General features: G+C 37.6%; 1 protein-coding gene across 11 annotated transcripts in view; it reads left to right on the forward strand.

Annotated features, from left to right (window-relative positions):
• RASAL2 (RAS protein activator like 2) overlaps positions 1 to 4,492 on the forward strand; it is a 287,911-nt gene extending 283,419 nt beyond the window's left edge. For all 11 annotated transcript variants that reach the window (XM_063428261.1, XM_063428262.1, XM_063428265.1 and 8 more), the window contains one exon: positions 1,311 to 4,492. In XM_063428261.1, the coding sequence (XP_063284331.1) occupies positions 1,311 to 1,475 (165 nt within the window). In that variant the 3' untranslated portion in view covers positions 1,476 to 4,492. The remainder of the gene's footprint in view (positions 1 to 1,310) is intronic.
• Positions 4,493 to 12,079: the final 7,587 nt, after the last annotated feature.

Below are 12,079 nucleotides of genomic sequence, written 5' to 3' on the forward strand. Positions count from 1 at the left end.
TGAGAATTGGCTCTATCGCTTTAAAAAACAGACAAAAATTAAGAAACACAAATTTGCAATTGTGTTCTTCTCTGTTTTAACAGTAAAGACACCAAACTTTTTTTTCTTTTCATTTTGAATGAGCTTTATTAATAAATACAAGTGGCAGTGAAACGTTTAAGTACATTTTCTTCTGCAGTAGCAATGCTTTCCATCTATCCTAGCTTTGTGTCATATAAGAACAGGCTATAATTGTCCTGCCAAAATTTTAGGGCAAAATGTGACTATTACTAAATTATATGCAAGTTTGGGTCTTAAAAAAGAAAAGTGGAAAAATGAATAGGATCGATACTGTAAAACGTGTTAAAAGATTGCACAGTAAATAAAATAAAGATTCATAAATCTCACCTGCTTTCTGGAGTCTTCAACTAAACCGGGAATTGTGTTTATTTGAAAACCAAGAATTATCGAACTAGTCTGTATGAAAAACCTAGCTACTACCGATTTCAGTTTTCAAATTTGGATTTTATCCACTATTTACATTAACCCATACATATGGTGGCTGCTATGTTTCCACTCCACTTGGCTATCGTACTGTATACTGCTACATACTGGAATTTATCATTTTGTTTGGGGTAGGAGTATGTTTTATCCAATTGTATTCCCTGTCCCTGCTTGCTTCACTTATGCTCATATGAAGAGGCCCTTTCAAGTGATCAATAACAATTTATTAGAATCTAGCTATATATGTGTTTTCATCTTCCAAAGTTTTTGTTTTGATCTTATTGCTAAGCTGAAAAAATAGTTACTTTATCTCATGGCCATTTGTTCTGAAGGCTCCGTGAAAATTACATTTTTTTAAAGCTTTACTTGAACTCAACTCGCTTTGTATAACTCTACTTTCGATTAACGTCATGTGTCGATCAAGTTAGCAGACACAGCAAATCAACATTCTGATATTGCATTCTGCAAGATATACCAACAAAAAACATAAAAACAAAATAAGCTGAACATTTTCTCGATAACATTAAAATAATAAATTGAGCTAGCTCACCAATGTTCATTCAGGGGATGTTGGTCATTTAATCACAATTGAATAATTGCAAATAATCTTCACCTGAACTGGTTCTAAAAGATTCGCATCCTAGCGTAGCACAAAATGATCATTTATGCAGCGGTAATGTTTTCTTTTTGGCATTAAATCAAATGAAAACCAAGTGATGTTCCATTTTGCATAGAGGAAATCTGCCAGATATTTATTGCAAAGCATACAAACCTTCCTGGGAAAAAAAATAAAATAAAAATACTTTAACATCTTTAATCTATTGCAGGAAAAGAGGATCATGTCACTGGATGCAGCCAACACGCGGCTAATGAGTGCGCTGACGCAGGTGAAGGAGCGCTATAGCTCACAAGTTCGCAATGGAATCTCGCCTACGAATCCCACCAAGCTGTCCATTACAGAGAACGGAGAATTTAAGAACAGCAGTTGCTAATCTACACCCAGGACTCTGCCACCTCTCAGACCCAATGCTGCTAAACCAAATGACTAGCGACACCGAACCTACAATACTACACAGATATATGGACGCACGAAACCTGACAACGCCTTTTGCGATATGGATACAAACCATGCCGCTTTGTATATAAAGTGAATGCATTTGTGCTCTGTACAGAAATGTAACATACCAAATGGAAATTAATAATATGTTAGATTTTTTTTTTTATATATAAATATATATATAAAGAGAAAAAAAACGAAATGTTAAAAAAAAAAAAAAAATCCATATTTTTTTATTTGCCTATCTTCCCAATGGCAGAACTGCTAAATATAAAATTGTTGAAGGAGCTGTACATATTGCACCAATCTGCACGGGTTACATTGCTATATAGACCGCAAGCAATAATGAAGTGTGAAGGAGGGTGAGCCCTCCTGCCCCCTTACTCATTGTCTTAACCTTTAGAGTTGTAAATGACACACATAACTCAAGGGGTTATATGAAGCCTTGTATTGCCCGGTCCTCATATTGGTATTGAGTTTAGGTTACCTCTATGGGGGAACTGCTTTGCAGTATTTTACAGTCGTCTGTGATAGCAAATAGGTTAAATAGATATATATTATAATAGAACACTAACAAACCGCTGCATACTGGGGTAGAATGCAGTGAGTGGTCTTTACATTTCTTCTGCTTTTAGCACGATATCCCAACGAAACTCAGTACTTGGAATCATTTTAGAATACATGTTTATTTTGTTGGTTTTTTTTTGTTTCTTTTTTAGTAATGTTTTGGAGTTTACAGATCTGTATATATGTATATTTGGTTGTAAAATGTAATTATACTGTTCACATTTATGATAAAACAATCACTGTACACTTTCAGTGGGGTGGGGTGAGAGGGGTATAAAGGTCACTTCTTAAACACACTATAGGGCAATCTGAAATCCCCCAGATTGTTCAGGTTGTAAATCACATCCCTCCAAGACACCCAAGGAAGCTGGCGGGGATGAGGGGATGAATGTTATGGTTTAAGGAGCACTGAGGTCAAAATGTAGGTGAACTATAATGGTGGTAACCATTCACAACACAGTTTAGCTAGACTAACCGTTTAACTCTGCCAGAGGAATAGATAAACAATGGATCATGGGGCTAGAGCAGGCATAGGCAGCCTTCGGCACCGCAGATGTTTTGGACTACACCTCCCATGATGCTTTTCCAGCATTATGGGTGTAAGAGCATTATGGGGGATGTAGTCCACAACATCTGGAGTGCCGAAGGTTGCCTATCCCTGGGCTAGAGGATTTAAACAGATGCTTTTGAGAGGCTCTATGTATTTCTTCTTATATCTTGTTGTTTTATCCAGAGGCTTATAAGGGGACACAGTGCATTAGACAGCTCTCCATAGACTAAAATAGAGAATTGTGACCCAATATGGCGATTTTTAGCGTGGAGAAATCCATTCAGCATCTCCAGTGCTGGCAGTATATCCTGCATACGCTAAAGCTGCGCAGCTGTGGATTTACTTGTTTATATGCATAATGCCAACAGGCCAGGACCTGGAGGATTCTTACAAATTTAGTATTTGTCCAATTTGTTTTTTTATTCTCATTATACCAAATGGTAGAAGCAATAACCTATGTGGAAACATGTTACGGCAATCGGCTTTTGTATATAAAGAGCAGTTAGTGCAAGATATCCTCCTGTTAAATGCCATGGGGAGAGTTCTAGAGAACTTATCTCATTGCAGCTGCTAATGACAAGTATGTCAGCATGATGGGAGGAGCTGAAAGGGAAGTTGTACATTCTTGTAGTGGAGGCTAAAATTTTATCTAGAAATAAAATCTTTTCAGGATGCATCAGTTCAATTCACATATCTAGCAGATACATATTTATTCTTACACTAAGACCATCATTCTTTATAACATTTGCCGACTGCAATATCTGATACAGCTTTCCAACCATTAATGTGTCAATGCGCATGTATGAGTAACACCACATAAACAGGTCCTCCAAGCAATTCTACCCATCCCAGATTCAAATCTTGTATTAATTTGGGGTGCCATAGGTTAGTGCTGGATAAAGCGGTATTGTTCTCCAGCCTCATTTCTGTATTGCAAAATACAACAGCATAGCTTATACGTTGCTCACTAAACAAAGAAATGTATCAAACTAGTTCTATAGTAGAAACTCTGTTCAGAGTTATTCACTGAATCTAAATTCAAAGAGAATTGACAAGTAATGCAAATTTTTATGCCACAATAACAGACCGACAATTCCCAGTTTAGTGAATAAAACGGAGTGATTGTACCATTTGCTATGCACTGTAATTTCATGATGCTCTCTGTTTCTCAGCTGAAACTATTGGTATCGGATGTCAGAGGGTTAAGAATAGTGCAAGTTTACAAATTCAGGGTAACTTTAACTGTAGATTTCAGTGAACTTGTCCACCGAGGCACCATGTTTTTATGTTTTTCCTCCTGACATTTAAACGAATTCCATGATGTGATCATTTATGCTGAAGACTGAGATATTATCTGTACTTTGGCTTACTCTGGTCATTTCAGACATTAGTTAATCTACCATGCAACCTTCCAGTAGTTATATTTGAAGTCATTTCAGTGCCATGTTCTGAGCACTTTAAGGGTTAATAAACATAATAAACACCCCATTATTTTTTTTTCTTTCCTAAATTCCTCCACATATACCACAACTACAATTTGATACCAACCATTCTTTTAAAAGGGCTAATCTAAGAGTGTTCACGAATTGAGACTGCTGATTGAATTGAATTGAGAGAAAATATGTACTCAACTAATGAGGTTTTATTTATTTTATTATTATTTTTTTTAATCTCTCCCTCCATTTCTCTCCATTCTTTAGGAATAATTTTGCCACTGTGACATCCAGGGATTTTATGGATTAAAAAAAAAAAAAAGTGTTTTTTTGAACCATTAAGAAAATTAGATATTTTAATAATGTTAATCTACAATAAAATGGAATTCTGTATTTAATAAAGAGATTGTGTGCTTTATGTGCAATTGGTCTTGCCTGGAAACCTACAACTTAAATCTTATCTCTTGGTTCACTTTGCAATATCTCTTAATAAGGAAGAAGACTTTGACGAACTACAGCAATAACATGATATAGATCACATCTGTAGGTCTTAATAATTCAGCACAATTTTATTTTCCTGATTATTTTGGAAGAATTATGCAAAATAAGAATAATTTTAGTGGTATCTAGGCAGGTTTAGTCAAACCACATTTAGCCATATAATGTAGCCAATTCCCGATGATATCTTAAATTGTATCTCAAAGATCTCTGATTTGCATTACAGCTGCCAATAGCCATATCTAAAAATTATATAAATGTGACTTCATCCTTTTTTTTTTTTTTTTTTTTTTTTTTTAAGTCTTTATTTTTGTTGTGCAGGTGGTTACAGGGTATCAACAGACGCCACAACAGCGTATTGCAGAATTTGCGAAAGTTAGGCAGTGGCATGAAAATTCACACATTTTTTATATTTTTTATAGCAAGCTTGACTAAACGGTTAAATTGTCAGAGTAAAAGTAAATAAAACTATCAATGCTTAACAATGCTAGATTAGATATGTTGTAGTTAGAGTAGGTTAAACATCAAGCTTCAAGATATGCTAAAACAGTTGCTTTGCTGAATTTGTAGCTATGACTCAATGCAGAACTAAATTAATATAAAAATAAATGATAGACCAGGCTTAAGCTATGCAAGTGGTTTTAACTGTGTAAGTTGGTAAAAAGAGAGCATCGCTGAAATGCAAGGGTGTCGTGTAGGTCAGCAGGGTTGGCAACGTTGCATAGTGATGGACCAGGTGGCAAGTCCCGACTGCACATTGCCGCAGGAGCAAGGGAATCTCCGTCCGTGAGTCAGTAAGTCGGTGACTTCGCTGTAGTGAGGGGCCCCTCTGCTGTTCAACCGTCTAGACAGCCTCGAGGAATCAGATCTGCTGAGACCTGGTGGTCCCTGGTTGCGCCGCCATTTCAAGGTTTGCCTGCTGCTTCCGCCATTTTGGTTGCGGGGAGCCCTCTCAGACCCAGGCATTACAGGTCGCGGAGACAGTCTCCTGGGACCGGGATGACCCCCACCGGTCCAAAGGGGGGGTATACGGGGTCCTTACTGTGTGGCGTCCAAGCTCCGAAGGGAAACCGCAGGGCAGGATAGCGAGGCGGCGGCCGTCCACCTCTCTCACCGCTCGGTTAGTCAGATGTAGCTGTGCTGATGTGCCTTCTCAGGGGTCAAAACGCTTGTAATCCGAGTAGCCTCAGCTCCAGCACCTACTTGCCCGCAGGACCGCTGTTGCTTAACTGCAGATGAGTAGATTATTTGCATATTTTAGGTATTAATGTCGTTAGTCTGCAGGAGCTCGTCTTGTATGCGACCTCTCAGCATAGCGGTCCGGCCCCGCCCCCTTTTTTATTTTTTCATTCCTACATAGAGCAGTAATGTTTTTGATAGTGAAGCTTTTATTAATTATATAAGTCTCAAATGTAAATTTGTCTTCCCATACAGTGTGTGTATGTGTATATATATATATATATATATATATATATATTTTTTTTTTTTTTATTTAGGGGTTTTATTTACTTGCTTGCTAGCTCTGCAGAGAAATGCCTTCCTACGGAAAAGCTGCTTGCCATATATTTTCAGAGGGAGGTTTTATAGGGACAGACACATACATTTAAAAGCAATAGGATGATTTTATATGGTTCGTGGCAGTTGCCAAGACTTCCAAACATAAGTGGTGTGCAAAGTAACATTAACCCCTTAACACCGCAGCCAAATGTACAAGTTGTGAACGAAACAAAACGTAAACAAAACCTGGCATTTGCGCTATATGTCTGTCCAACCGTAATTCACCTCTTTCATATTAAATGCACCCCCCCTTATTATATATCATTTTATTCAGGGGAAACAGGGCTTTAATATGAAAAAAATGGGAGAAAATAAGATTTTTTTTTATTTTTTTCGTTCTTCATGACATTTTAACTGTCAATGTCATAATACTGTTTGCTTTTACTGCAATAAAATACACATATTTGTATTCAGCAAAGTCTCACGTGTAAAACAGTACCCCCTATGTACAGGTTTTATGGTGTTTTGGGAAGTTACAGGGTCAAATATAGCGTGTTACATTTGAAATTGAAATTTGCCAGATTGGTTACGTTGCCTTTGAGACTGTATAGTAGCCCAGGAAATAAATTTACACCCATAATGGCATACCATTTGCAATAGTAGACGACCCAAGGTATTGCAAATAAGCGATGTCCAGTCTTTTTTAGTAGCCATTTGGTCACAAACACTGTCCAAAGTTAGCGTTTGTATTTGTTTGTGTGTGAAAAATGCAAAAACCGCCAATTTTGGCCAGTGTTTGTGACTAAGTGGCTACTAAAAAAGACTGGACACACCCCATTTGCAATACCTTTGGTTGTCTACTATTGCAAATGGTATGCCATCATAGGGGTAATTTTCATTCTTGGGCTACCATAGGGTCATAAAGGCAACGTAAGCAATCTGGCGAATTTTAATGTGAAAAAAATTAAACACAAGCCTTATATTTGACGCTGTAATTTTTGAAAACACCATAAAACCTGTACATGAGGGGTACTGTTGTACTCAGGAGACTTCGCTGAACACAAATATTTGTGTTTCAAAACAGTAAAAAGTATTGCAGCAATAATATCGTCCCTGTAAGTGCTGTTTGTGCGTGAAAAATGCAAAAAACGTCACTTTTACTGGCGATATCATGGTTGTAATACATTTTACTGTTTTGAAACACTAATATTTGTGTTCAGCGAAGTCTCCCGAGTAAAACAGTACCCCCCATGTACAGGTTTTATGGTGTCTTGGAAAGTTATAGGGTTAAATATAGTGCTAGCAAATTAAATTCCCTATACTTTCGGCATGGGTGGTCAGGCAGGTCCCGCTAATTGTAATTAATTAGGATACCTAATTATGTAAAATTATTACATAAATATATGTGTAGAATAATTATATGTATATATATACATATGTGTATATATACGTATATATATATATATTTTTTTTTTTTAATATTTTTATTTATATATAGGTATATATATAGTGATATATACGTATATATTTATGTATATAGATATATATATTATTTCGTTATAAGTGTATTTTGATATAAATATATATATATTATCAGAATACAGTTAGAACGAAATAAAACACATCTATATATTTTTTAATATTTTATTTTTAATTATTTTTTTTATTTAATTTTTTTACGTATTTACATATTAATTTTTTTTATATTATTTATAAATATATATATAACAATAATTATATATATATTTAATCAGTATCAGTCTACGTGTAATTTGATATTAATATATATATAATTATATATATATTAATATTAAAATACACCTAGACGGTGTATGTGTGTGTATGTATATGTGTATATATATACTTAGATCATATATATATAATATATATATATATGATCTAAGTATAAATTATTTTTTTTTACACTTTTAACATTATTTTTATTTGATTTTCAGCCAGCAGGGGGACCAACTGTCATTACAGTTGGTCCACCTGCTGGCAATGCAGCAGGCAGCTATACCGGCCATGTGATTGTGAGGTCCTCGCAAGGACCTCACTCTCACATGGCCGGGAGGGCTCCTGGAGGGCGGACGTGCCGCGGGGGGCTCCCTGGGAGTCCCCCGAACCGCGATCGCCGGCGTGGGACCGCCAGCGACCGGGTAAGTTACTAAAAACCGGAGGGCGTACTATTATGTCCGGCGGCGTTTAGAGCCGCTTTTAAAAGGACGTAATAGTACGCACTCCGGTCTTAAGGGGTTAAAAATGTATGCTTTTTTGTTTCATTGTTTACAAACTCATTTTTAATTAACTGAACATGTGCTGCGATGTTGAAAGTGCTACATTTTCTTCCTGGGTTTAACCCCTTAAGGACCAAACTTCTGGAATAAAAGGGAATCATGACATGTCACACATGTCATGTGTCCTTAAGGGGTTAAAGGGTATAGATTAACGGGCAATGTAGGAAAACACATGATTGGTTGATATATGTTGTGGTATTATGATTCATAATCTATGAATCATAATACCACAGGCTATTGCATAGGAAGGGAGACACCCGCGAGAAGTCCTGCAAGCGTGAGTTGGCCGTCCAGGTGCGAGCAGCGGATAGGAGAAGGTCATGGGCAGAGCGGAGAGACCGAGAATGGGCATACCTATGGATCTGTGAAGAGCTCTAAGAGGGGCTAGGATTGTTCAGTGCTTTATCGGTATGGGTTAGCACTTTGAATTGACTCCTATAGGATACAGGAAGCCAATGTAAGGACAGAGGTGTGAGAGGACCGACTAGAGAGGAAAATCAGTCTGGCAGCAGCATTCATTACTGACTGTAGAAGACCATTTAGGAGAGGGTTACAACAATCCATGCGGGAAATTACTAGAGTATAGACAAGCTCCTTGGTAGCGTCTTGCGTTAGAATGGGTCGGATGCGGGCAATGTTTTTATGATGGCATATACAGGTTTTAGCAACATACTGGATGTGAGGCATAAAGGTGAGGCCAGAATTAAGTATGACGCCAAGACAGCACGCTTGCAAGGATGGATTTTTGTGGAAACCACTAACTTGAAGGGAGAGCGAAAGAGGTGGATCAGTATTAGGAGGAGGAAAGACAAGGAGCTCAGTTTTAGAGAGATTTGAGTTTCAGAAAGCGGGAGGACATCCAGTCAGAGATGGAAGAATGGCAAGCAGTGACACGTTTCCGGACGGTAGGCGAATGGTCCGGGCAGGAGAGATATATCTGGGTGTCCGCGTACAGCTAATAGTGGAATCCAAAAGAGGTAATACTTTTGCCAAGAGCGGCAGTATAAAGAGAAAATAGGTGACCAAGGACAGATCCTTGGGGGACTCTAACCGAGATAGGACGAGGGCAGGAGGTATCATTAGAAAAGGAGACGCTGAATAAGCGTTGGGAGAGATAAGAGGAAAACCACGAGAGGACAGTCACAGAGACCAAGTGATTGAAGAGTTTGAAAATGATTTGGTTTTTGGGTGTGGCCGAAGATGACGTTTGAGAACCTATGCATTAAAGCTTTATCAACAGCATTAGACTTCCCAATCTAGCTAAAATGTAGCCTGGAGAAAAAGTACATTTGGCCATACTCTTAGAGTTCAGGTTTCATGGAGCCCAAATGAGTGGCTTAAAGGTACACTCTAGATACCATAACCACTAGTGTGCTGCGTTAGTTATGGAGTCCCCAGGTGCCATCCACAGCTAATCTGTGATACCAATTACTAACTCTTTTACAATTCCTTTCCTGTGCCAGGTGCTTATGGCCCTTAATTGTTCTGATAAAGTGAAAGTTCATACTTCCACATTATCATATCAGGTGTAAATAGTATTCATTGGCTGGGTGGTGTAGTGGTTATGCAGTGTCCCTTTAACTCAGACTTAATATATTTAACCCAAGTATATCTCCTAAATAATGTTCCCAAATTTACAGAAACACAAACATTTTCTTTTCATTCTCTCCAACTTTAAGGAAATGTTGCAGTTAACACCTTATATCCCTGTTTGGGAATGTGGTAGACAAGTCATACTAACAAACAGACATTTATACAGCTGTTTTGTCTGTCATTACTACATCTTAAGTAAATACGATTTAAAATTGTTAATGTTCCTTTCAACATACTTGTTTTGTAGGTTTACTAATTACTAGACTTGTGCACAAATTCCATTCAGCTGTGCTGAATTAATCAAATTCCTGTTACTCAATAGACAAACTAATCAATGAATTTGTGATTTGCTGAAGAAATCGATTAGTTCATCCACTGATTAACAGGCAATTGATTCATTCAATGCGGCTGACCAGGATTTGTTCACAAGACTAGCAATTGCATTTATACTGTGCCAATTTTTCTGCTGAACGCAGGCTTACTGACAAGTCTGGAAAAGTTTTCCTGTTGTGGTGTTTTATGTTTGCTAATTGTACGGTGCAAGTTTAATCATCAAATATTTTCCTTCTCCCTACTTTAGCTATCACTTGTGTGCCACATCATACATACAGCTTTTCCACAGAGTGAAACGGACACTTAAATAAAGTTATATATTATGTCATTTTCCAGACTTTCAAAATTTACTTTGCATGCTTCAGATAACTTCCATGTTTGTCCAAAAGAAGACCTGTACACTCAGTCAAGTGAAGAGCAGCATCAAATGGACTGTAGATGATAAACTGATATTTAAGCAGCACATAGGCCACAACACCATTTTGATTCATGTCCGTTATTTCCACGGTTTCTCAGAGAAAACTGCAAAAAATACTTGGACATTTCTGAATATTGAGTATCATAGAAACCATTTGAATCAGTGGGTGCATTATATGGGAGACTATTCTAGTTTTACAATTTTACCCCATTTTTCTAATCCAAAAACTTTTATAAATCTTGTTTTGCATTCCTGGCACTGACATCTGTCTGTAGAAAATACTCTATAACCGGGGTCGTCAACCTGGTCCCCACTGCTCACTAGTGAACGGCTTAGGATTTGAAGTGGGTTTTGTGGAAAAAAAACACACACACACACACACTCACTCACTCTCTCTCTCGTTGTAGTTCTGAAATCCATTTATTGTACTTTATAAAATCCATGTTGAAAACCACCCAGCCATAGTCTGTAATGGAAGGGGAAGATGTTTTTTGTTAAAATCCTCTTTTGGAAAACCAGCATAATCACTTGAAAACCACATCAGAATATTGAGGATTAAACATTCCAGATGTGATATACTCACAACAAGCACTTTCCCCATAAGGGATGTGTAAGCCATGTAACTGTAAGCTTTTCAGAAAATATAACCAGTTACTGAACAAGTAACTGGAGAGGAAACTTCTATGAGGGGAGTGGGAAATAAAGAAATAGGAGGGCTGAAATTTGAAATGTGGGATACAAATAGATTAAAGACACATTTATCTATTTTACTGATTTCTGCAGAATATGGGGTAATTGCCCTAAAAAAAACCTCCATAATCAATGGACTGACATACATGACCTGATTAGTTGCTCGAACATATTCCATGTTCCCTGTCAGAATAAACATCCCCTGGATCCCCAATACCAATTTACCTGATATTTAATGTGATCATTGCCAACCATATTAACCATCACATAAACCAGGTATCTTAATATAATGGCTCCTATTAGAGTAATCTGCAGAAGAAATTAAAAATGTCTTCTCTTCCCTCAGTTTTAAAATCTCGCCTTTCTCCCACTTTCCTCATCCCACCAGCATCCTTTACATTTCCCCCTCTCTGCTACACTTCCCCCTCTCTCAACTCATGCCCTGCACTCCCTCTACTACCCACAATCGATGTCATCCTAGAACCCATGCACACCTCCTGTCACTATCTCTCCTCCTTCTTCTTGCAGCTGGTAATGTCTCTTCCAACCCAGGACCCTGCACACACTAATACAACCAGAAACCACACAAACCTCATCACAATACCCTGCCCTTTACCCTCATTTGTCAACATTCAGTCTGTACTCTGGAATGCCCACTCTGTC

The sequence above is a fragment of the Pelobates fuscus genome, chromosome 7, assembly GCF_036172605.1.
Source record: "Pelobates fuscus isolate aPelFus1 chromosome 7, aPelFus1.pri, whole genome shotgun sequence".
NCBI lineage: Eukaryota > Metazoa > Chordata > Amphibia > Anura > Pelobatidae > Pelobates > Pelobates fuscus.